General features: G+C 39.6%; 1 protein-coding gene across 1 annotated transcript; it reads right to left on the bottom strand.

Annotated features, from left to right (window-relative positions):
- Positions 1-2651: 2651 nt before the first annotated feature.
- LOC149138835 (uncharacterized) lies at positions 2652-10780 on the bottom strand. The gene is made up of 5 exons (XM_089453381.1): positions 9440-10780; positions 4667-4719; positions 4285-4463; positions 4036-4184; positions 2652-3750 (listed from the first exon to the last, which is right to left on the bottom strand). The coding sequence occupies exons 1-5, from the start codon at positions 10593-10595 to the stop codon at positions 3275-3277; spliced, it is 2013 nt and encodes a 670-aa protein (XP_089309507.1). The 5' UTR covers positions 10596-10780; the 3' UTR covers positions 2652-3274.
- Positions 10781-27314: the final 16534 nt, after the last annotated feature.

The raw sequence follows: 27314 nt of genomic DNA, 5'->3' as shown, positions 1-27314 counted from the left end.
AAAGATGGTCAGGACATGCAATTTTAGCATGTGGGCAAAAGCCAAACATGAGCTCTACTCCTTATCTATGGCTATCACACTAGTTCCTATGGGCCCTAGATGAGCCCCCTCCCTCATTAAGGAACTCATGATTGTCCTAACCCTTAGTGGGCTATGAATTGCCCCATCTTAAGGGGATATACACATCATGGTCTCATCCCCTAAAGCTCCGAGCAGTTATGAAGAAAAATCAATCAAACGAAAAAGGCATATGAAGAAGTTTGAAAAAACAAAGGTCGGGGTAACTCATGTACCACGATTTTCTCCCTCCTACACTAATATACCTAGGTGTGGGCTTCCCTCATTATAGTTGTTCTTGTACCATAACATGTGGGCTGGATGAATCCCCTGATCCCCTCTGCTCCATTATTATATCATTTTTCACCTACCATTTGAGGGATATACCATGGACATGTCACCCCCTTTAGAGGTTGAAACCACCTAATAGGGTCCTTGGTTAACCTCCTATTGAGTTTGGAGACACTTGTGCATACCAAAACCTACTATGGAAGGGCATGCCACCATGAAGTGCCCCATTGGTTTCATGACTTGTAAGCTTTATTACTTGATTATTATGATGATTTGTTGTATTGTAGGGCAAAAGGACACATTGGATCTTATGCGGAATTGCAGGTGGGTCTCCATTTGGGTCTAGCTCTCTCTATATGGAGTCCTAGCCCTCTAGAGAACCATATTAGGACTTGTAGGGTGAGCGTTGAGAGCCATAGGCCTCCACCATAGTAGAGATTACTTCATGAATCTCCAACAACGTTCATTGATTGCTCGTGTTCCACAATTTTGGATGAGGATGATGCACCTGTCCACCATGCCCAGTCGGCTCCACAATTGCACCAAACACTTGGCAGATGCTCCAAGGTCCAAAGGATGCCTCCCGTTGTAGAGGGAAGGCTTATGTCAATGTCCTAGCCCTTACAGATGGTCAACAGACATATTCGATCCATTTGGAGGCCCATGAGGTTTCCCTTGTGCCCCTACACCCACTTAGGTGCACCACAGGTTCTTTCTTGAAAAACAAGGGGCCAACTCCTTGTCCACTATGTTTGGAGTCTATTTCTTCATCAATGCACCCCTTGGACTTCAATAAGAGTTAAATTTGGAAACTAGGGCCAAACATCACTTTGGACAGCTCTTATGAGGCAGCTAGTATTTTTCTTGGATTCCTCTTTCTGAGAGGTGTAGGATTGATCTAAAGATCATCCCATTCTGACATATACAAACAAAGTTATGAATTTATTTTGATTATAGACAAATTGTCAAGGTTGGTCAGTCATCAAATTAGCCTCATCTCTAGCCTTCAACGTTGCATATAAATACAAGGTGCCTCCTCCTCATTTTAGCATCTCATCTAATTCATCTCTCTCTCTCATCTTGACTGGGTACGTATTTCTGGGCCTCTCTCTCTCCACACATGCAAAAGGAAGACTGTCTTTTCTAGTTGTTGCATTGACCAGATTTGACCGAAATTTCAAGAGGCCGAAATTTCAAGGGGCTGAAATTTCAGGAGACTGAAATTTCAGGGCGCTGACTTTGACCAGCGTTGACCCTGTTTGACTTCGGTTTTGTAAGGGAGACTTCTGTTTGGGCAAGCCACTGTTCCAGCACAAAAACCAAGGCAGTTTGACCCCTGCGTTGACTACCCTAATTCAAGTTGTTGCATTGACTTTTGTTGACCAAAGTTGACTAGTTATTTTCGGAGTGTTTTGGGCTACATTATCTTCTTGTTGGAGGTCGAGTTAACCAAGGTTGACCGAGCTGTTTTGGAGGTCAATTTCAGAGCAGTTGACCAACATTGACTTTTTGGTTAGAGCTTTCTGTTTTTGTTGTTTTGACTGATCAGTTTGGGTAAGTGGATATTGTAAGTTGTATTCTCTCTCTGCTAAACTGTTGAAGAATTATAAGAAGAATTGATCAAGGGTTTCCCCACATTGGGGTTTGCAACAGCTCCTCATATTAAATTCTATATTAAACTTTAGAATACTCGTGAGCACAATAATATAAAGCGACAGCAAGATGGTAGAACACCTCTAGACGCAATAACATAAAGCACCAGCAGGACGTCAAAACAAGGGTTTGTGTCACAGCAAATATTATCATTCTTGAAGTGAAAGCAGCCGCTCATATTTGAAGTCTCGGGAATGAACAAAATAGTTTAAACAGTTTCAATTTTATAGGTTAGACAGCTAACTTGAGCAACAACCTCAAAACAAGTACGGTTTTTCAAAACAAGAATGGAAGACCTTCCCAAACATTTAGGGAATGAGTAAGTCTAAACAGATCACAATTATGCCTAGTTGTAATAGAAATTCCCATATGATTTTGAGAAAATCTGGTGGAAATTTTTGAAAATCTATATTACAGCTGTCAAGCTTCAGGATTTTGGGTGCCCTTAACACTCCCACAGTCTGATTTCTTGAAGATTTTTTCGCTGGATTCCAGCAAGAAATTCACCGTTAGAGCAAAATTCAAAATTGTGGCCTTGTCTATAGGGAATTTTAAAAACTCAAAATGTATAATTAAATTAAAAATAGTTTTTATAATAAATTATTAGGAAAATTCAAAGTAAAGGATAAGAAGAATGGAACGACAAAACATAAAAATAAAAATCCCAAGCTTGTCAGACGCAAGCTTGGAACATTTCAGGCTAATTCTAACGCATTTGGAACACATTTCAGTACATGAAACTCTGACAAGCTTGGAACATTTCAGGCTAATTCTAAAGCATTTGGAACACATTTCAGTACCTTAAACGTTTCCAGGAACTGAAACGACAGTGAACGAGTTTCCTGCAACTTAGACAACCACCCTAATCTAGTGAGTGACAACAATGAACAAAATCAGACACTTCAAACATTAGGCTTATAGAAACAGCACGTATATCTATTTCAGCCGAACTAACCATTCCTCGCTAAGAATAGGATGGAAGAATTGGGGCGAAGTATCAGCACAAAACAATGTTGTAATCGACCTGACATATAAATATTTTCTCACAGAAGACCTTCCATCCTTTTTGCCAATACAAACTTCATTAGTACAACATGCCCAATTGAATATTTCAAAGGATATCACGCAAAACTTCCATTTTGCATCGCTGCAAAATGTCATTCCCTGCAGGTCAACTCCATGATCGGTCATTTCCTCCAGAGTGAAGAGCCCTTCACCGTAAAGACTTCTCCAGACATTAATGCCCAAAAATACACACATCTGAATCTGGCAATTAATCTACAGCAAGATTTTCTGTCTCAATCCTTGACTTTTTTGGCGTATTACTCAAGCCTTCCACCTCTAAATCACTCTCTTCGCTCATGCTAAAATCAGAGCCTGATTCAGGAAGTGTCCTTTTGTTTGTAGGATCATCAAGTTGTATATGCCTTTGAAAGCGAATTTCCTGCTTCTTAGTTTTCTTTCTCTTCCCGTCATTTTCTGTGCCAGCCATATTACGAGCAGCTCGTATAAAAGACTTTCCCATAGATTGTTTTTCATCTTCCTTCACCGCATCACTTTCACCTTTTTTGTCTACAAAAAAGAGGTCATCTTCAATCTCTGCTGAACTTTTTACACGAGATGACATGCCAAGAGTTGCTTCATTTGACTCAGCCCTCTCAGCAGGTAAACTGTTCGAACTACTAAACACAGAGTGCTTATTCACAATCTGCGTTAACTTCTGCTGGTCTTCCAAATTGACAAGCCGCCCTAAAGCATCAGAAACAAGAAAAAGAACAGCATGGGTTAATAGCCAAACACGGCTTTGGAGCAAAAAATCTATCATATTAAAACAATGGTCGACAACAGTATAAATCAGACAAAAGGAAAAAAAAAATATTATAATAAGTAAATTTGGGAAAAGATTTCTAAAAGAAAGGTAGCCATGTTTGTAAGAATTAGTGGGATTTGAAGCGCATGCCAAAAAAGCTATATTTAGACCGACTACTTGCAAAAGTGTCATAATGCCAGATATGAAATTGAAAAGCAACTTACCAATAACAGCCTGGGGATTCTGACTTAACGCTTGAGGCTGCTTTGGTTGGCTCTCCTGCCTATTGAGCCATTTCAATAATTCAGAAGGGACAGGAACGTTTGAATAAGCTTTCGAAAAGGATACTGCACGGCTGCGTTCCCCTAGTGACCTGTAAATATCACAACACCCTTGATATTGGAAAGGCATTGATAAGAGAACATAAACTTCAAGTTTAGCTGTTCCTGCATGCATTCCCTTATTAGGCTCACCTGAATAATTGAACAGCTTGATGAGCTACAACCATTCTATTTAAGAAAATTTTGTTGATTTTATCCCCGGAATTTGCCTCATTTGTTTGATTTTCTCCACGTTGACCCAAAAAGGCATAATTAACCAATGTTGTTACCTCATAAAGCACACCTCTCAACAAGATCTCCTCATCTTGACTCTGAGTTCATTGAGACAAGAATTTGTGAATAAGACAAGTTTGTAAATCCCTTTATGATCATTTACAGAAAAGAAGTTAGAAGATTAAAACCTAGCTCGAAAATGAGTGTTGCTAACAACTTTCAGATCCATGGGAAGTACTAACCAGGAAGGAGGTAACTTTAAAAATATATTTGCAATGATCACCACATGGGAAGTACTAACCAGGAAGGAGGTAATAGGTAGTTTTTTTTCTAGTAGCAGCTCCAAGAGAATATCTGAAACCAAAAACAAATAGTATTTAAAGTTTGTAATATCTGCTTTACCGTACCTTTAACACAACAAATGAACACAAGCATCTTCATTCAGGTTATGAATAATAGTTTCCTGAATTCCAAAAACTTGATCAACTCAGCTCCATATATAATTGCTTGATGAAATAAAGTCATTGAACTTGTTTATTGTCCACATGACAAGGTTTGAATACAACAATTTATGCTACTGAAATGAATGTATGGTGATAAAAGGTTACAGATTATTTACACTTTATGTAACAAAACTATCATTTTATATTCTAGATATTTGAACTACTGTCATCAGTGGCTTGTAAATTTGGTGAAAGATGGTTGTTGTGATTGCACCCCACCAGGGTTCAGGTCTCTCCAATGGCCCTGTACCTGTGATAACAGCTGAGGCCCGGTTCGAGTTCGAGAGACTTTAGTACAATAAATACCCCTGCTCACTCCTAAGCTTAGGGATGATGATTTGAACGTTGAGAGCTAGCTACAATATTTATATTTTCCCAGGTGGAGAAGGCAAACTTGCCACACCAAAACAATTGAAAAACTAGTCAAAAAAAATAATAATTTGAACCACTGAAAATTCACCTACAGTGTCAACCTTCATTTAAACCTAATTTCAGACTCTGGCATTCTCTAAAGCACTATTATAGGCTCTTTTTTGCCATTTTTTCCCATAACAAATTGAAAGCCTCTTTCCCTATAATATTTGATCCCTACATTTTATTTAAACAATGGAAATACAAGAATGCAATCATTTCAATAACAACTCAAGAATTTAAAAAGAAAAAGTTAAAAATATTCCTCGTAAATTGCTATCAAGAAATGTCAACGCTTTTAAGTCTTACTATTTGACTTACTGACTTATATTCAAATAGCAAAAGCTGTTTTCAAAGACTTGAAAGACTGCCACGTATAATGATGGAGCCATATGAGAAAGACTGAATGTTGTACTTCTGAAACTTGTTCAACAATATGTATTGTCTGAGAATGGAGGCTTCTGTGATTCATAATTAAAGCAAAACTCTTCCGGATAAATCACATCAAGTTTTAGGATCGATACGTTTCGAACCCCTACTGAGGTTGATCATCAGGAACTGGACATTATGACAAAAAAAAGTTGCCACATAACGTTAATGTCACATTAGATGTGTTTGTGTGGCAATTGTGGAGTGAGGTCCTTTATTTAAAAGATTCTCTTCCTCTTGTACAGACGTTCAAACGTTCTGGAATACAATACAGTTAAAGCAAAACTCTTCCGGATAAATCACATCAAGTTTTAGGATCGGTGCATTCCAAACTCCCACTGAGGTTCATCATCTTCCTGATGATGAAGATGATGAACCTCAGTAGGGGTTTGAAACGCGACGATCCTAAAACTTGATGTGATTTATCCAGAAGAGTTTTGCAGGAAGATGATGAACCTCAGTAGGGGTTTGAAACGCGCCGATCCAAAAACTTGATGTGATTTATCTGGAAGAGTTTTGCTTTAATTGTATTGTATTCCAGAACCTTTGAACGTCTGTACAAGAGGAATAGAATCTTTTAAACAAAGGACCTCACTCCACAATTGCCACACAACACATCTAATGTGACATTAATGTTATGTGGCAATTTTTTTGTCGTAATGTCCAGACTCCCAAGTCACTAAATCCAAAGGCCTAATATGTTAGTCATGGCATCCTAATTTCAGTCATATAAAAGACTGTCCTGATATGATATGTGATCTCCCTAAAGCATTAATTACTTTAGTAGGTTGACCAGATAATAATATTAAGTAATGAATGGAAAAGCTATAAAAAGGTAGTAACGTCCTTTGCTATGAAAGGCAGGAAATTAGTGCCATCAAATTTTCTCCAAACCACTTTTTGTAAGTTGATTTTTTAACAATTCTTCTCACATATTCTAATGAGGAAAGCAAGCAAATTCTCAATATAAGACTCTAAGAGCATACTCAATAAACGAAGGTGGCTTACAGCATTTAATTACAATATAGATACCTTCAACTTTCAAGTAGGGGTGGTATTTATTCCAATAAAATAGACCAGAACTTGCACCTTGTCCCGACTCCCAACCACATTTGCAAGCACAAGCACCAGCACAAACACAAGTGGAGAACATGTCATTAGAAAGACATGAACCTTGGTGGGGGTAGTGACAACAACTCACTTTCACCTACCCAGTAAACCACCAATGACAAGTTAATTTTTCTTTTCACAATATCAACATCAATCTGCTATTATGTCATCCATCTTGCTCATTTTGACTCAGCATTGTCTAATATGTTTTGCATTTATTTCCAATGTTTTACATTTATGTTTTCTTTTAATATCTTGCTCTAAAAGATCTGGCCAGACCTGCTCTTTCTGCCATATATCTGATGAAAAAGTTAGCTGTACTACTATATAAGTAATGTAATGCTACGAATGTCAATAAATAACTAATTATTATTGATAGTCGCATTTGAAAGGCCGTATCATTTAAAATGGGCACAGAAGTAAAACTATAATTCTCAGCCACCATTCTTGTATGATTATCAGTTACAGAAAATTATTATTTCTCTGTTGTTAGTGACCGCTATAAGTGCAGTATGAGATGCCTTTCTGCTCTTCAAATTGAAGAATCTGCCTCTTGAGTTTAAAAGAAATCTTGATATTCAAGGATCAAACTAAACTTTAATAAGTTGTTTTGGATAAAACGATTTACCCATGAGCCCGTAAGTTAGCACTATGTTTTACACATTCCAGCCTATAAAATGATTTACCCATTAGCCCATAAGTTGGCACTATGTTTTACACATTCCAGCCTATAATTTGCATACCTACAAGAATCTTCCGTTGTTCTTATGCAACAGTGATATTATATATATGGTATTCAATTGAAATTTCCAGAGAGTCTCAAGGCTTCAGGGTTTTTTGAGATATATCATCCATCTTTACAGCTTGGTTATTCAATGGTTTCTTTTAATTGCCTTGATATCATGAAAAGAAGACTAGACTCTCTGAATCTATTGTCTTAGGATAATGATGGATCTGCATACGATTATGGTGGGTTAGAAATGTCATATTTATGTAACTAACTCTTTTCTATTACCAGTATACATGAATATATGCCTAACAAGCTTGGGATTAGCAATGGGGATAAGGGGTTTCACATCCTTGGTTAAAGTTCAAATATGACAGACTTTATTCGATACCATGACAAGGGTCCTTTCCTATCTGTTGATCTAACACATTAAGGTAGCCATGGGGACCTAGAGGTAGGGGTTGAATTTAAAGGACCAGGAGATCATGACCTGCGTGCACATATTACAGAAACAAGCCCACCCCCATGCTCTCTTTATGGCCTACCATTTTATATTGATTAGCAAAAAAACATAGAATCACTGAGCTCACCTTACCAACTCTTTGGTGCCTCTTTTTTTCAATCCTTGGAAGCCGAGGATCAGGCAACAATCCTCAAACCTTGTTGGTCTTAATCTCTTGAATGAATGGCATTTGTCCCCGTTTCATGGATCTCTCAGGTTTAAAAGACTCTTCTCCGTAAGGAAGATTATACGTACGTATTTTCATCCTAGCAGGTTCTTCATAGTGGAATTTGACTCTGACGAGAACAGAGATAGTACCTCCATGTCAGGCCTTTATGGGATACACAGGAATGAAACCTTGGTCCGCATTCTTCAACACCTTTTCCATCTTTTTATCTCCAGCTCTAATGTGGATTTCCCCGATCTACCTTTACATCTGTGGGGACCTAAAGTCTCTGGCCTCCATCGTGAATGTTATCAGCAGCTTTCATTTTTTCTCCGTTAAAACTGGCAGTGGACATATCATAACATATGCAAGGTTGCATGTAGAGGTGGACTTTGCAAAAACTAAAGATATCATGCTATCATGGAAATGGCTTGCCAGAAGATATCATATCAAGATAATGAGCAAGGTTTAGAAGCAAAAAACTGCATTATGAGCGGGTAGCCTCGAATATGGTCACTTCACAACTTATTTCGCAAAGTGAAGATTTTAGGATGTCAAACCTTTCAATAATCCCCCCGAAGGAATATCAAAACAAAATCACAAACCCACTTGGTGGAGTAGTAGGGAGCATCATCATTTGACAGAAGCTGTAGATTTCACGAAGAATGTGGAACTTGAAGAAGAAAAATGATGACCTAGAAAAAAAAACAACAGAGAAAGTAGCTAACTCACTGTAAACCATGTTAGCTCTCCCACTTAGTATGGGGAAAAACAATAAATGGAACTGAAGTTGAGAAACGAAAGGGAAAAAAGGGCAACATTTGTGGAATAAGTAGCTGAAACGTTACACAACCAAGCTTTTGTTGGCTCTCCTACTTAGTATTACATAAATAAACAACCATAAGTTCCCCTACTTAGCATTATGTCATAAGTTCTCCTACTTAGTAGCTAAAAGGTTTACACGACATGATGTCATAATTGTAGATTAGTGACAAAAGACCTACGAGGAATGATACTAATTACTCACAATGTTAATATCAGAGTGAGAGAAAGGATGATATCATATCAATTCAGGGACTTACACCCAAAAAATAGTTTTAGGATTACCATAACCTTTAATGCGGATAATATCTTATAAACTAGCTCTCCCTAACAATGATTATTGTTATGGGTGTGGAATAATACAGAACACTCGAAATAGCAAATAGCAGGCGTTAGATACATACCAAAGAGAGATTGATTTTTTGCAGTAGCGATGCAATTGACTGTCAAAATCTTCAAATTTTGACGAAGTTCACCGTCTTTAGCCGCAGAACCACAACTTTCTTGGCGCTTCAATGACCTTCGCCAATCAATCACCTCGACAACCAATCGCAATAGAGTGGTCTCCAGGATGACCACACTAGCCAAATATTCAACATTGCAGTCTTCATCCAGCAAAGCCGCCTGGATCGATGGTGATGTCAACGGGAAAAACTCCTCCATGTCTCTTTCAAAAGAACGCTCTGAGTCTTTTCCCGTCCTCCGGACTTTGAGAAACTCCAGCAAAGCAATGCAGCAGGAGAGGGACCTCGGCAGATTCAATGGAAAAAAACCGCGGTTCTTACGCCCACAGATAGCTACATAACCAAGTACTTCTGCCACTAAATTCTTCAGGTTCTTCAAAGTTTTTTTTTCTGATTTATTCAGAGGCTTGCTGTTGGAATGCTCTGAGAATTCCTTGACTGCTTCGGATAATATAACGATCATGGGAACCAAAGCAGCTATTGACGTCGAGCCACTGCAACTTTTCCCCGCTGTACATGCTGTAAAGCACTGAAATAGGTCTTTTGCGATGGAGATTCGAGAACCAACGTCCTCCGCTAGAATTTCTGCATTGCCGCCATCCGATGGAGTTTCTGAGACGAGGACTTCAGAATCAGCAGCTAGCGGTCTTGATTCCGTTAAATGAACAGCAGCAAAAGACCATATGAGCTCGAGAGGGGAATCGTCATTTACCTGCAATAAACGGCCTAAGATTTGGCGGGACTTAAGGGTTTCTAGGGTTCCGTCGCGAAAATCCTTTACAAATTTGTCAACTGCTTCTTTGAGGGTTTTGCTGCGGTCCTCCTTCGACTGGAATGATGACTTCTGGGGTTCTGCGGTTCGGAGGGCTTGAAGGTGCACACGGAGGAGTTGAAGTAATTGGGGAAGACGATCATGGTGGACGAGGTTTTTCTTAAGAGATGATTTCGGAAGGTTTTCTATGGAGGATATCAGTAGTTTTTCAAGTGTTGTTGCTGAAGATAAGAGGGCTTCCTCTAACTCTTGGGTAGAGAACTGTGTGTACAGCTGCTCCGCCAACAACATGATAAAGTTGGCGATTCTTTTTTCTGACTTCATCTTCGGCCACGGCTTCGGCGTGCAGGCGCTTGGGCTTGTGTGTTCGAGAGAATACCTTCCTGAGAGATTTGTTTCAGAAAAAATCGCGGAGCGCTTTCTTACCCTATTTATATAGGGTTTAGAGTTTTCAGTGAGGGTTTAAGACGATTTATATCAGTTTTAAACGAGAGACGAACTGGTAGAAGCACCACCCCGGCCAGTGGTTAAATTTTAGTGGTGTTTTTAAAATCCATACTTACTGAAATTTATTTAATTTTTAAAACATTAGATGTGAAAATTTTACCATATATATTCAGAGAGGAATTGATGGAAGAATGATCTCTCTAATTGTAATATGTATACATATAAAATACACCATTATTGATGGTGAAGTATAAAGTAATATTGAAGTTTTCTTGGAGTTATAATGTTGAATTATAAAGTAATATTGAAATTTTATTGGAGTTATAATGTTCTTAAGTATAATGAAAATTGTTTGGATTTTTTTTTGTGTTTTTTTTATTATTATTGTTGTTCTGCAACTTCCTTTTTTGGAAAATATACTTGTTTTTATAATAGAGCAAACATCGAGAATAAATTGTTAGTCCAATATCATATCTAACAAAGATATCCTCAACTTGTCCCCCATCCCTACATTCTCAGGGGTTTCTTCTATTAACCCCTCTTTTATAGATAATAATTGTTTCCAAAATGTAACCATCAGAAAAAAGAAATAGAACAAGAAAGCACTGGCCAGGGATGGAGCCCCTTCTGAAGATATCAATGGAGGACTCAGTCTCCCCCCTCTTACTGACAGAGATATTATTTCCAAGGTCCTTAGAGCGCAACAACCCTCCACGGGCACTACATAATGATTATTATATCTCTTAATATTAGAGGAGTGGGGCGATCCTCTAAAATCATTTCCCTTGGAAGGTTGATTCAAAAATTCAAACCAACTATCGTTTTGTTGTAAGAGACAATGGTCCTGGGGGAGAAAGCTAGAGAAGCTACCAGATCCTTGTGTTTGGGTTGGTACTCCTATGCCATGGACTCCTTTGGTTTGTCTAGAGGACTACTTTCTATCTAGGACCTAGATGTTGCCTCTTTTCAGGTTTTTTCCTCTTTTGTTGGAATCGTTTTGGGAGGGCCTGTAAAATATTTCCCTCACTTGATCAAGCTAATAAATTTCTATGATGCCTATGGAGAAAGGAAAGACTTTTGGGACAATGTCCAAGCTAGTGGATTGCTCTTGGATCCCTTATATTAGCTAGTGATCTAATTTTTACTATATCTTATGGTGAATCATGGGGTCCGCTCTAACCCTATGACCCCATACTTTTCAGAGATGTTGCTCTGTAACAACATCCGAGATGTTGCCCCATTTCCATTAGCTCCTACTTAGAGAAATGGAAGGATTGGTGAAGAAGGGGATGCAAAGTGTTTGGATGGGTTCCTTCTAACTGACCAGTTGGAAAATAAAATGGAGAGATACAGATATTGGATTGTGCATGATAAACTATCATATCACCTCCCAATCCTCCTAGAAATGGACTTTGATAACCATATTCACAAATATCCCTTTAACTTTAATCATTCTTGGTTAGAATTAGATTATTTTCGAGAGCTGGTGAAGAATGTCGGGCATTTCAGTTCAGATGGTCCTATTCTCTCAACTATGGACTCTATGGTTTACAAACTTTCAAACCTTAAAAAGGCAGTGGTGAAATGGGAGAAGAAAAAGAAAAAGGATCAAAGGGAGGAATTGATGAACGTGGAAGCTGAATATGAAAAAATCTCTCAAGATTTTTCTGACTTTTATTTCCCTCTAGAAATTATCCAGAGAATGTGTTCTAAAGAAGCTAGAAAATTGCATATTTTAAAGATGGAGGGAGAGTCTTGGAGATTAAAAATTAGGGCTACCTAGATCAAGAACAGGGACGACAATAACAATTTTTTTCATAAGTATGCAAATCACAAAAGAAACATTAATTCTATTTGGGAGTTGGAATTGGAGGAGGCCAAGATCTTCACTTCTCAACATGATCTCAAAGCAGTTGCTTCCTCTCATTTTTCCTCTCTATTTAGTGATTTGGATGCTTCCTCTATTAGCTCACAGCTACACATCATTCGTAATTTCCAGAGATTCTTCAATATTAAGGATGTTGTCGGAATTGGTGGCTCAGTGTCCCTTGAGGAAATAAAAGAGGTGCTGAAACATTTCACCAAGGATAAGAGTCCAAGTCCCGATGGTTGGACTATTGAACTTTTTCTTTCCTTCTTTGATTTGATGGGACCTAATCTCTGCAATATGGTAGAGGAATCTAGAAGATTGGGGAGAGTCTTTAGAGTTATTAATTCAACATTCATAGCCCTAATTACTAAAAGCTCCAATATTAAGACCTTATTAGATTTCAGACCCATTTCTTTGTGCAACTTGATTTATAAGCCCATAAATTATCTCCAATAGGATCAAGTCGTTTCTTGCTGAGAAGATCTCATCTGACCAATTTTGTTTCCTAACCAATAGGCAAATCCATAATGTTACTGGTATCGCTCAAGAAGTCCTCCATTCAATTCATTCTAAAAAACTCCAAGCCTTAGTGCTTAAGATGGATCTGAATAAGGCCATTGACAAAGTAAACTGGACCTTTCTTCGTTTAATCCTTCTTCAAATAGGTTTGGGGTTGAAGACTACCAACTGGATTATGGGTTGTGTCACTTCAGCAAATTTCTCAATTTTAATCAATGGCTCTCCTTCAAACAATTTTTCTAGCTCAAGAGGACTTATATAGAGATGCCCCCTGTTGTTGGCATTAATGTTGTGTTGTAGTGTTATTGGTTGGCATTGATGTCAACTTGGTAGCATGATGGTAGCATGAGATGCAACTCACTGTATGTGGATGCATATGCTTAGTTTGGTATAAGTGTTTGCTTGATTGCATGATTGGTTGCAGGTGTTAGTGCTGACACTAGATGGTGTTTTATGTATCTAGATCTATTGTAGATGATTGTGTTGTAGTTTGAGCATTTTCTCTGGTTTACTTACGCGTGTTGCATACATTCATGAGTAGAGTATTACCATGGTACATGTATTCTTGGTATTGGCATTAACATGGTGTTGATAGGTTTGTGGAGTAGGTTGCCCTAAGATATTACCTTGGTACAAATAGTCTTGGTATTGACATAACCATGGTATTTGTCTATGGTATTAGTTTGTATATTACCATGGTATAGGTGTCCTTGGTATTGACATAACCATGGTATTTTCCCATGGTATTGGTTTGGAGATTACCATGGTACATGTGTCCTTGGTATTAGCATAACCATGGTATTTTCCTGTGGTATTGGTTTGGAGATTACCATGGTACATGTGTCTTAGGTATTGGCATAACCATGGTATTTTCCCATGGTATTGGCTTGGATATTACCATGGTACAAGTGTCTTGGGTATTGATATAACCATGGTATATGTCTGTGGTATTGTTTTGAAGATTATTGAGGATAATTTGACATATACTTTTGTGAGAATATTGGGTTGATTTTTTTTATGTGTTGTGTGAGTGTGAGAGTGGGGAAGAGTATGCAAGTTGTGTGAGGGTTGTGTGATGCATATTTTCTGAAGTAGTTTACAAGTGTTGAACCAATTAACTGATGTAACACCCTCCTCCCACATTTACCCAAGCTACCCGGTCCACTGGGTTAAACATGTGACGAGAGGCTACTATGATGTGATTCAACTCCCCAGGTATAGTTAAGGAAGTGAAATTGGAAAAACAAAACCAATTTGAACTTTCACACATGCCACGGTACCTCCAGGAGCCAACCAACCCTTCCAGGTGCTTAACCCCTGAAGCAACTTACCTTTTTTGCTGCCCTAGAGCCCCAGATGCTCTCATGATAAGGCATGCATGCGACTTTGGGCTTCCAGACGCTCCACAACAAGGGCAAGCCAATGAATATGGGTTTTTCCAGCAAGTTTTGTGTTAGTGACCCTAGATTTTGTGCCACTTTTTAGGGCCAAGACTCAGGCCACTGCCCAGAACTTCATGAACTAGCCATGATAGACATTTCATCAAACATATCACAAATATGCATTCTACAATTCATAATAAAAGATCTGAGCATAGGGGTCTCATAAATATCTGAGGATCGCTAAGAAGCATTGATGCCTTATCACATTAGCTGCATTATCATCTATTAGGTCATGTATTCATTTTTTATTCATTTATAAATCAAAACATTATGAGATTCATACATCATCACTGTCATAAAACATACTCATAACCAGCATATAAACAATAGAAATAATGAGGATACAACAACCATAAAATGCCACATATTAACCAATATTTTTGCACATAAAATACCAAGGAATTGAACTCTTATTAATGAATGCAAAATCCAGCCAGGTTTGGGACTTCCATGTTCCACCCAAGCATAGATAGGCTAAACCAAATCTCTCTTCATCCAATCACCCCTATGACATATTCCAAGCATGAATGTGGGACTCAAAACCAAAGAAAATCACCCATGGCTTCCTGAGGCTAAACCACCTCACCCTAATAGAACCAGGCTTTACCACAATCCTCACTGGATCATTAGGCCATAAACAAGCATGGATGCCACCGTATATCTCCACCTACACCGTGAGGAATTTTCCTGTCTCCTAGTCTCTAGGCTTTATTGCAATCCACAATATGATCCAGGGATCACTAGGCCATAATCGAGACACCACCCTCCAGCTGTATCCTGCCATTCACCGGTTACTGATTCCTAGGCCTAATAAAGGGAAACCACCTTTAGGATTTACCGTTGTTGGGCATGGAATCCCCCCCAAGGCATGTTTTGGGGCTTAAAGCCCAAGTTTTGACCGAATCTGTTGGGTCCCTATAATACTAGTGATTACCCCATTACTATTGTAGTTATACCCCTTATTTATATTGTTGTGCCCCTATTACCCCCATGTTGTTATTTCTGTGCCCCATAGAATCCCTCTATTGTTATTTTTGTGGCTTTATATTATTATTGTTAGGTCGGCTGGATTATATTGTGACTCCTTAGACTCCTATATATAGAAAGGAGGTTTTGTCATTTGAATCATCCAAGAATTGTTCATTTATGTAATGTAAAGGAGGTTTACCCCTCGAAGAGGTTGAATTCTAAGGCGTTGATCTATCTTTTCTATCTTTTCTTGAGCTGGTTTCATAACATTTGGTATCAGAGCTTTGGATTCTAGGGTTTCGCTGCTCCAAACAGGTCATCGTGGCATTTTCGCTATAACTTTTTTCTGTGACGTTTCAAAAGTCGGAAAAAAAACCCATTTGAGAAGAAATTGCGCTGAACCTTGGGTCCGAATTTCAGAGCTTTTCGCGCGATATTTGCGGAGATATGATCTGAGGAAGTTGGTCTTTTTGCAGACTCCTGAATTACATTCAAAACAGGTGACCTGGGGAAAATCGTCATAACTTTCTCTCTGGGGATCGGATTGAAATTTCGTAAGAAGGTACAGAAAGAGGACGGACTGTAGTTTCTTGTATGCATGTTTCAGATCCAAAGGTTGAAACAGTGACTCGTGGCACGTCATACAAGTTCGCTCTACTGAACTAGTCTAGAAGCAAGTCACTGTGGGAGATTTCACATAACTCTTCCTTGGAGAATCCAATTTGGGTCAGACTTGTGGCATTGGAAAGAGGACGCAGAAGGCTACTATAGATCACAATTTCAGAACTGGATGATCCAAAATTACAGAGATACATCAGATTCAATATCAGGCTTCTACAAAGTGAAAAAAGGTGTGTAGATTTTTTAAATTTTTGCGTAAGCTTGGTTTAACGGAATTCAAAGGGCATAGTAAAGCATTATTATCGGTAACTGATGCCCCGAGGAAAGAAAATGCAAACACCTAGTAAGGAACCTGAAAGCTCTAGCATGACTCATGAAGAAGAGGAAGAAATGCTACATGATATATCAAAATTACAAGAACAAGTGCAACAAATGTCACGCTCACAAAAGCTAACAGAAGCTAAGATAAATGGCATGGAATCTAAGATAAATGGTGTGGAATCTAAGATAAAGGGCATGGAAGCTAAGATGGATGATTCGAAGACAGATTTGAAGAGAGACATGGCAGATTTGAAGACATACATGGCAGATTTGAAGACAAATTTGACAAATTTTCTACAAGAAATACTTACTAATGGTGAAAAGGTTGTAAAGGAAACTCATGATGTGAACAAAAGAAATGTTAATCATGATTCCATAGACTCTAATGTTGGATCGAAGACCCACCATATTCCAAAAATCGATATGAGGAAGTTTGATGGCAAGGATCCCGCCACATGGATATTACAGATGGAGCAATTCTTCGATCTCAATAATGTGCAAAACACACAAAAGGTACGTATGGCAACTGTATATTTGGAACCAAATCAGTTTGTATGGTATCAATGGCTTTGCTCTCGTAAAAAATTTATCACTTGGGCAATTTTTACGGAAGAATTGATAGCACATTATGAAGATACAAAAAGCAACACTTTTTTTAGCCAATTGATAAGTCTCAAACAAAAGGGTTCAATAATGGAGCACATTGAGGAGTTCCAAAAATTGAACATAAGGGTAAAAGATATTCCAGAGGAGCATAGGATTGATGTGTTCATAGGGTCTTTAAAGGATAATATCCAACATGATGTTCGCCTTTGGGAACCTGATTCATTAGAGAAGGCATTCAGGTTAGCAAGAAAAATGGAAAGCAAAATTATGGCAACCAGGAAGCATACCACTCACAACTATAAAGACGGAAGTGTTGTTGCCCCTAGTCTTCCACAACCTATAAGGTTGACACCACAACAATTGGAAGAAAAAAGAGCAAAAGGGCTTTGTTACAGTTGTGATAGCAAATACACTAAAGGTCATAAGTGTGCTGAGAAGAAATTATTCTACATAGATTGTGAAGAGGAAGAAGAAAAGGAGCAAGAAAGGTCAAAAGAAGAAGATATACTCCAGGAACAAAGCCTAGATGAAGAACAAATAAATCCGACCATATCTTGTAATGCATTGGCGGGAATTACCACTCCTCAAACCATCAAGATAGAAGGACAAATCAAGAAGAAAAAGGTAATAGTGTTGATTGATTCAGGAAGCACCCACAATTTTATTCATTGTAGGGTAGCAAAAGAATTGAATTGCTTCCTATATCCAGCACCAGAGTGTCAAGTGATGATTGCAAATGGAGGAACAATAAATTGCTCTGGAAAGTGCCATAATATCAAGCTATCCATGGGAGAATATGTATTGACTAGCCCAATGCTTTCCATTCCAATGGGAGGTGCTGATGTTGTACTAGGAGTCCAATGGCTACAATCCTTGGGTACAATAGCTTTTAATTTTCAAGAACTTTTCATCAAATTTTCTACGGAAGGAAAGGAAGTTGAATTAAGGGGTATTGCAGGGAAACCAGGAAAGATAATCAGCTCTAATGGTATGACAAAGCTTCTAAAAAAGGAGCAAAGAGGTGTAATTGCACAATTATGTTCGCTAGATGTTTCCACATTGGAATCATCTATTTCTCCAGATCTCCAAAAAGTCCTGGACAATCATTCCAAGGTATTTGAGACTCCCAAAGGTCTCCCACCTATGCGTGATCATGATCATGCTATTCATCTGATTCCAGGAAGTGTTCCTCCAAACATCAGGCCGTACAGATATCCCTATGTCCAAAAAAGTGAAATTGAACGTATGGTTGCAGAAATGCTAGAGGCTGGTATAATTCAACCGAGTCAAAGTTCTTTCTCTGCTCCAGTAGTATTGGTGCACAAGAAGGATGGATCATGGCGCATGTGTCCGGATTATAGGGAGCTCAACAAGCTCACTATTAAAGATAAGTTCCCCATTCCTGTCATTGATGAATTACTGGATGAATTGCATGGATCAATTTACTTCACCAAGTTGGATCTTCGTTCAGGATATCATCAAATCAGAATGAAGATTGAAGACATTCCGAAAACGGCATTTAGAACTCATGAGGGTCATTATGAATTTTTGGTCATGCCTTTTGGCCTTACCAATGCACCTTCAACATTTCAAGGTTTGATGAATTCAATTTTCAAACCATTCCTTAGAAAATTTGTGTTAGTATTTTTTGATGATATACTAATCTACAGCAAGTCTTGGAAGGATCATGTTGAACATGTTGACAAGGTGCTACAACTATTGGAGGAGAAACAATTATATGCAAAAAGATCCAAATGTTTCTTTGGAGTCCAGGAGGTGGAATATTTGGGTCATATTGTATCTCATGAAGGAGTTAAGGTAGACCCTAGCAAAATTAAAGCCATTAAGGAATGGAAAATCCCCACATCCATAAAGCATCTGCGAGGATTTCTTGGGTTGACAGGGTATTATCGCAAGTTTGTTAAGAATTATGGGAGAATAGCAGCACCTCTAACAACATTATTGAAGAAAGATGCATTTTCATGGACTCCGGAAGCAACAAAGGCCTTTGAACATCTTAAAGAGGCAATGTGCCAAGCACCGGTCTTAGCTACACCGGACTTCACAAAAACCTTTATTGTGGAATGTGATGCTTCAGGAAATGGAATTGGTGCTGTTCTAATGCAAGATGAAAGACCCATTGCTTTTGAAAGTCGTCCAATCAAGGGAAAGTTTTTAAGCAAAGCTATTTATGAGAAGGAAATGTTGGCAATACTCCATGCACTTAAGAAATGGCGACCCTACCTAATGGGAAGACACTTCAAGGTAAAAACGGATCATGATAGCCTTAAATACTTTTTAGAACAAAGATTATCCTCTGAAGAGCAACAAAAGTGGGTCACAAAGATGTTGGGTTATGACTTTGAAATCATCTACAAAAAAGGGAAGCAAAATGTGGTGGCAGATGCACTCTCAAGAAAGGATGAGGATGTGGAAGCATTGTTGTGCGCCATTTCTATTATCCAACCAGATTGGATAAACGAAGCAAGGGAGGAATGGAAGAATGACGAAGAAGTGTGGGCACTTATTCGAAAGCTACAACAAGATTCCAGTACGTCTGATACATTTAGCTGGAAAAATGATTCGTTATGGTACAAAGATCGCTTATACCTCTGTAAGAATTCCCAGCTAAAACAAAAGATTCTTATGGAATTGCACACTTCTCCCTTAGGAGGGCACTCAGGATTTTTAAAAACTTACCACAGGGTTAAGAAGGAATTTTTTTGGGATGGCCTTAAATCAGATATTCAAAAGTTTGTGGCGGAATGTTTGGTTTGCCAACAAAATAAAGTTGAAACAATTAAGACACCGGGTCTATTACAACCTTTATCCATTCCAAGCCAACGTTGGGAGGAGGTTTCAATGGATTTTATCACAGGTTTACCCAAGTCTGAGGGAAAGAGTGTCATCATGGTGGTAGTTGACAGACTTACCAAGTATGCACACTTTTGTGCATTATCACATCCATTTAAAGCCAGTACAGTTTCTACTGCATTTATGGAAACAATTCAAAAGCTACATGGAAACCCAAAGATTATTGTAAGTGACAGAGATCCCATTTTCACTGGAAATTTTTGGACAAAATTATTTTCTTGTCTTGGTACTCAGTTAGCTCATAGCTCATCTTATCATCCTCAATCTGATGGGCAAACTGAGATAGTAAACAAATGTTTGGAAGGATATCTTCGTTGCTTTGTATCTGATAAACAGACACAATGGGTCAAATGGTTGCCTCTGGCTGAATGGTGGTATAACACTTCCTTCCATACAGCAACAAAAATGACCCCATTTATGGCACTTTATGGGTATCAACCACCATCCATCACATCATATTTAAGAGAAAATTCTAAGGTTCAGGCAGTGGAACATCACATCGAACATCAACAACAAGTCCTCCAACTCTTAAAGGATAACCTCGTGTTGGCACAAAATAGAATGAAACAACAGGCAGATCAACATCGCAGTGAAAGAAGTTTTGATGTAGGTGATTGGGTATTCCTACGGCTACAACCATATAAGCAAATGTCCCTAAAGCAAGCTAAGAAGGATAATAAATTATCACCAAAGTATTATGGTCCGTACAAGGTGTTGCAAAAGATTGGTACTATGGCATACAAATTGGAGCTTCCTGCAGCTTCTCGATTGCACCCAGTTTTCCATGTTTCATGTTTAAAGAAGGTTATAGGCGACAAGCTCCCAGTTCAAACAATATTGCCAGAACTTGACGAGGAAGGAAAAATTATATTGGAACCGGAAGCAGTCACAGAAACAAGAACTCGACAGCTACGAAATCGATCAATTTCAGAGTATCTTATCAAGTGGAAGAACTTATCCGCTGAAGATTCCACATGGGAGGATGAGAATTTTATGCAGAAGTATCCAGAACTACTCAAGCGTTGAGGACAACACTTTTTTGAAGGAGAGGGGCATGTTGGGTCCCTATAATACTAGTGATTACCCCATTACTATTGTAGTTATACCCCTTATTTATATTGTTGTGCCCCTATTACCCCCATATTGTTATTTCTGTGCCCCATAGAATCCCTCTATTGTTATTTTTGTGGCTTTATATTATTATTGTTAGGTCGGCTGGATTATATTGTGACTCCTTAGACTCCTATATATAGAAAGGAGGTTTTTTCATTTGAATCATCCAAGAATTGTTCATTTATGTAATGTAAAGGAGGTTGCCCCCTCGAAGAGGCTGAATTCTAAGGCATTGATCTATCTTTTCTATCTTTTCTTGAGCTGGTTTCATAACAGAATCTTGTTGTAAAAGCTCTGCAAATTGTGGGCGCGGGGCGTGAAAGTATGATAGAGTCATAGGGTTGTCCACCCTAGTTTCTGTAATGTAATGTCGGCGGGATAGACCTACCCATGGTCCGCAGACCATGGGATTGTATAAATGGAGTGAGGCTCTAAGTGTAAAAGATAACTAATAGGGAATAACGAATGAGAAGTCTAAGTGATTGAGTCGAAGTGTAAAGTGTGTCTGTGGGTTGTAGAGTAGGAGAAGGCTCTGCAGCTGAGTGCGCAGAGGCCTAGTAGTCCGCAGCTGAGTGCATGGACCCCTGCAGCTGAGTGTGCAAGGCAGGTTGAATCTGTAATCGTTGGAAGAATCAATAAAGAGAAGTTTTGTTATAATTATGTGTACCTTTCTCTGGTTTAATGCATGATTGAATATAATTCATGAGTATATTGTTTATTTAATGCGCGAACCTGTATGAATGTTTTATATTGTTAAATATAACTTAATACATTTAAGTAGGTGAAGGTGCTTAATTGATACTGGAAGATAAATAATATCTCGGGTAATAGTGAAAAACGCGGCACAACCCCCTGGTTAGGGTTGCGCGAAGGCAGGGTATCAGGCCGCGAGGAACGGAAGGTGCACGAAGCCACCTGCGCGCAAGGACAAACAGTGGACCAGTCGAACTCATCAGACATCTCCAGGGTGTGGAAACCTGGTTCTAGCACCCTCCCATACTACTTCGGGTGAGACCTCAGTCCGCACTCCATGGACTGTTTCCGAAAGGGCCAGTAGTATAGGGATTTGTTTGGCTAACTAACTTTGAACCTGGGTTAGGCCCCAACAAGCCAACAAATGGTTTTGTTGCCAGGACCAGGATTTGAATAGAGATGTCTGATGTCGTATCATTGGAATCCAACAAAGAAAGGAATTGAAGAGGGTTGGACAAAAAGATTCACGAGTTCGCAGAGCAGGAAAACAAGAATCCACAATTTTTAAAGGAAGAGTGGTTAGACTGCTACTTATATATAGAGATCCACGAAATTTTATTTTCATCCTTCCCCACTGAGCTGTACGAGTGGATTGCGAAGCTAGCAGATACCCAAGGAAGGTGTAAACTTTACAAGCCTATTGTGTGGACTCCAGAATTGGTGTGCAGACTGGAAGCATCGGAAGATAAGATCATGCATGTTGTCGATCACTGGCTCGATCGAATCATAGGAGGATTCATCACTGAATTCGTGATAGATACTTCAGTCAGCTATAGCGAGGCAGAATGACGCTTCCTCAAGGGACCACGAGGTAATTACGTTAAATCTTTGAACACTTAGATTAAAATGCTACTGTGTGAAAAGCAGGTTATGCGAATAAATTGATGTTTGGGGCTACGCAAAGTGGGAGAATCTACAGAAACGAAGGTAGCACAGAACTAGAGATTAGCTCCTTGATTTCACCTCCGCAAGGAGACGAAGAAGAGCTTGCAAAGGTCTCACCAAGAAGTGTGATCAATCTGATAAGGCAGAGAATTTCGTGCATACCACCCGTACCCACACCACCACCAGTTTCACTATCTTCACCCCCGACTTCGCCCATCCAACCTCCACCACCACCACGAAGCAGTATGGCCAACGCAATAAAGCTACCAGTGTTCAAGGGAGTAGGGAATGAAGATCCAGACCAATTTTGGTTCGTGATAAAAGCCGCATGGGAAGCACAGGGTGTCACAGATGACAATATAAAGAAGGAAACATTGGTCAGCACTCTGCAGGATTGCTCGTTGACCTGTACATTAAGCATTCCATCGACAATCCGAATGTGGGGATAGTAGATATCCAAGTTGCACTAAACAAAGAATTTAGCAGGCCAAATTTAGAGGCACAATCGATTATTGGATTCAAGGAAATCACAATGCTACCATGCAAAACCCTATGGGAGTTGGATCAAAGACTGAAGTGCATAATTCGCAAAGCGAACATGACCTTAACAGATGGGCAACAACGTGAATGGTTTGTAGCATCGTTAACATCACATCTACGGAACGCGTTGTCGCAACAAAGGCTAACCACTCAAGCTGAGGCCTTGGAGGTCGCGATGATATTGCACGAGACTCTGGTACAAGATCCTAACCTAGGAGTCCAATAGATTCATGTGCAGTTGAAAAACTTGTGCCTTGGGATGCAGAGTTTGAAACAAGACAGGTTGGCTCATCCAGAAGTGCACGACGAGGTATGGTGCGCAAAGTGCAAGGGCCAAGGGGCATGACAAGACCACTGCCCGGTGTTCGCGAATTACCTCGCGAGAGGAGGACCAATGCCATTGAGACCAGAGGCACAAGTAGGTCCAAGCGCGACGCTTGTGTTATGGTGCGCGATTTGTCAGATAGGAGGAAAACATGCTACAGATAACTACCATCTACTACAGAAGTATATGCAGAATTCCTAGCAGTTGTTCTGTAATTTCTATAGATTAGTAGGCCATGATGAGCGCACCTGTAGAAATTATGAGCTGATGATGGATCAGACTCCTATCTACAGAGTTCAGGCCGAAACACGACCCCTCGATCAAAACGTAGGAATGGCGCACACTGGATTTCAAGGGCGCAGACGAGGCCGAGGGGGAATGGGACTAGGAAGAGGTCACAGACAGCTGATATGTTACAATTGCGGAGGGTTGGGGCATTATGCCCGCGATTGTACAAATCCAACGAGACCGTCATGCTAATATTGTACGCAGTTTGATCATGAGACGGAGGACTATCCCACATTGATAGCGAGGTTGTGCGATAAAGGAGCACTCCAACCTCCTCCGACTCAGAACCTGCAAATGATGAGGTCTGAGCCATGCAAGGAAGACCCTAATGTAAATATTGTGCTTCGGAGTGGTATTACGATAGGGGATGACAAAGGCAAGCAGCTTGAAGAAAGTGCCTGGGTTCACAAGGCTCCAATGAAGGAACCAAAATTTGATTTAGAGCGCGCTAAGGAGACCTTCATGGAAGCTAAGAGGAGCTTCGCGGATGCCTCCACTTCAGGAAGTAAAGATAGACTAGAGCCGGAAATGGACCCATCGATGCTCACTACGTTCTTAGAAACATGCATGAAGTTGTTGCGCCACAGCAAGAACTCATAACTAGATGCGCTGGGACTGCACCAGGAGAACCTCACGTAGTCTGGAAGCTTAGGAAGCACACGACGCGAACAGGAAGGGAGATGAGATTGATAGCGTAGATCGGGGAATACAAGATGGACCAAGTGATTTTGGATCTAGGATCGGACACGAACGTCCTGCCGAAGCAGACATGGGAGCGCATGGGCAGACCTGCACTGCAATGGTCTCATAATAGATATCAGAGGATCGAGCATGCTAGTAGATTTCAAATTAATAGAGATTGGTGATGACAACAATCCCTACCCCGCGCTACTGGGAATAGATTGGGCCACTTACATGAATGGAGTGATAAATCTAAAGAAGCGCAAGATGATTTTTGAGAAAAAGTCACTGCGTGTAGTGGTACCTTTAGACCCTGCGGAAGGATCGCGCTACACAGAGCCCGTGCGCAACTACGATAGCGACTGTTAACACCCAGGTTGTTCCCTCTGACTCCCAAGGGAATACGGCCGGGGTAACCACTAACCAATCTTTGGATCACTGTTTCTAGCCAAACTGTGATCAGAGAGGGCTCTCTCTTTATGATTTGTAACTGTTTATGATAGGGTTTTAGGCTAGCTATTATGCACAGGTTTTGTTTATGTTTTGGTTGAAGAATATCCTTCAGATCTCTTGTGATGTGATTTTCAGAGAGTCAAGTACCATTGGGCAATGGAGTCTGTGGCTGTAGGTGTCTAGAAACTTTGAGATGAACTGGTGAAACTTACAGGGCCATTTGGATGTTTTATAGAACAAATTTTGATTAATAACAGGAAACAGGTAAGACAAACAATGAAAGCATTCAAGAATTTTCACTCGTTGTTAACTGTTTCCACCAAACTGGTTACGAGAAAAGACAGATGTCACAGGGGCAAGCTTGAATCCCTGGGAATGTCTATCACAGTGAAAGATATAGATTCAAAGTGCAGCAACTAAGAATTACTCTTCTGTTACTATATCTGAGGAAAACATAGATAATAGCTCAGTTTGAGTTCAGGGTAATCATGGATTAAGTCCTGAACTATTCTTCTACTTTGCTATTAAGTGTAAAATATCTAAACGATAAAAGAGAACAAAAGACTTGAAAACATGTAATACAGAGATTTGAGAAGACTTATTGTTTTATGAAACAACTGGAATCCTGCAACATTCACCATTCACCACAACGCACCAAATACACCATGCTTTGGAAATTCCATTCTCCTTTTCTATTATTTCTCTCTGGGAATTTTTACAACGAGCGAGAGCTCTTCCAAGGAAAATTACAACAACACCTTCCTCTATCATGCGCCGGGGTTTATATAGAAATAAGCATACAAAATATCTCAGGCATTGAGTCATCTGAGAAGGAGAAAATATCTTCGGTAGTGTTCAGAAAGTACGCAGGGAGTTATTGCAACATTAAATGTGGAGTAAATGCCCATTATGTCTGTCAGATGACTGTTTTTGACTTTAAGGAGTCACTGAGTCGGTTACATTTACTATGTACCGATCTGTAGGTACGCATTTGTTTTTGCCTGCGCAATGAATTTCTCGGCTTTGCCAGCTGCGTTTGTCTTTTGCCTGCTTTGTTGGCTGCTCCATCTGCTGAGTTGGCTCAGCTTTGACTTTATGATGCCTGCTGATTTTGCTGACTGTTCTTTCCATCAGAATTTATAGAAAAAACAGAAATTAATGGATGGCTTAATGTTTACAAAATTCTCTGGATGGCATCTGTCCACCATTCTTGTGTAGGGAGCTGATGCTTGAGGATGGCCTGCATTGTTTCTTCAGCTTCTGTATATTTGAAAAAATTGGGGGCTACATCAAATAGATGATTCATTTCATTCATTATAAAAAGTAGATGTTCTATCTTACCATAGAAAATCTGTCCTGTGATAGGCCCTGTATCTTCTGAGGTGCTGGCTTTCTCATTTACCTGTGATGAGGCAAAAACATTCACTCTCTTGGCATATTCTTCATGGGTGAATAATCTGCCTCCATTGTTCAGCAAGCTAGGGAGTCCTTTACTTTCCAATACCCGAAACTTCTCAAAGAATCTGTTTACCTCAGTTTGCATATCCTGGGTTCTTCTGTCTAAGGTCTGCATCAGACTCCTAAGAGTAGTAACCCTCTTGATCATTTGGATAGTATCAGTTCTGTTTGCTATTCCCATGGTTGTCAACTGAGAACTGGTCTTATGATTGAGCACATTGATCAATTTTGTTGCAATTTCAGGCATGTTTCCCAACAAGGCCCTTGCTGTTCTGATTTCCTTCTGTGCTTTAGGAATGAGCTCCAGTTGCTCCTGGATTGTCTCAATGTATGACCACTGGTTATTGATGGACTTACCAATATTGGACCATATCATTGCTCTGATTTCGGCTATGATTTTATCTAGCTGTAGCTCTTTCTCAAGCTCCTTGATTTTGTCTTTAAGAGCTTTGATTTCTTGGGCCTTCTCTCCTACTTCTCTTTTTGTTTTGTCATGCCTTTCATTCACCTTGGCCAGCTGCTCCTTAGTTTCATTCAGCTGCATCATTTGTGCTTCTAAAGCTTGTATTTCGCTTTTTAGCTTTTGCATGTCTAAGCTCTGATCTGTGCTGGTGGGTGCTGCTGAAATAGATGTGACTGGTTGTTCAACGTGCTGAGGTGGAGGTGCAGTAGTAGGAGCAGTCTCCTCAAGATTAATGACCTGTGGAGGGGGCTGAGATGTTTGCCCCTCTTGTGCTTGTGTTGATGATCCTTTCAGAGGTGCTTGTGAGGCCTCATATTGCCCCAATTTTTCTTGTGCTTGCAAAAGTTCTTTGTAAACAGAAATTAATAGAGCAGTGGAATCCTGCTCATACCTTTGTTTTGCCACTTCATCGGTC

Source organism: Pinus tabuliformis, chromosome X (genome assembly GCF_031772625.1).
Source record: "Pinus tabuliformis cultivar Carrire ecotype Pingquan chromosome X, CPIR1, whole genome shotgun sequence".
Classification (NCBI taxonomy): domain Eukaryota; kingdom Viridiplantae; phylum Streptophyta; class Pinopsida; order Pinales; family Pinaceae; genus Pinus; species Pinus tabuliformis.
The sequence above is the reverse complement of the archived record's forward strand: the minus strand, read 5'-3'. Positions and strand labels throughout refer to the sequence as shown.

What these genes read in the sequence shown, in the direction of transcription:
- LOC149138835 (XM_089453381.1), bottom strand. Translation starts at nt 10,595, where the DNA reads ATGAAGTCAGAAAAAAGAATCGCCAACTTTATCATGTTGTTGGCGGAG. An exon ending in AAAAAATCAATCTCTCTTTG is followed by an intron (nt 4,720 to 9,439) that starts GTATGTATCTAA and finishes TTTTGGTTTCAG; the next exon opens with ATATTCTCTTGGAGCTGCTA. An exon ending in TACCTATTACCTCCTTCCTG is followed by an intron (nt 4,464 to 4,666) that starts GTTAGTACTTCC and finishes CAATGAACTCAG; the next exon opens with AGTCAAGATGAGGAGATCTT.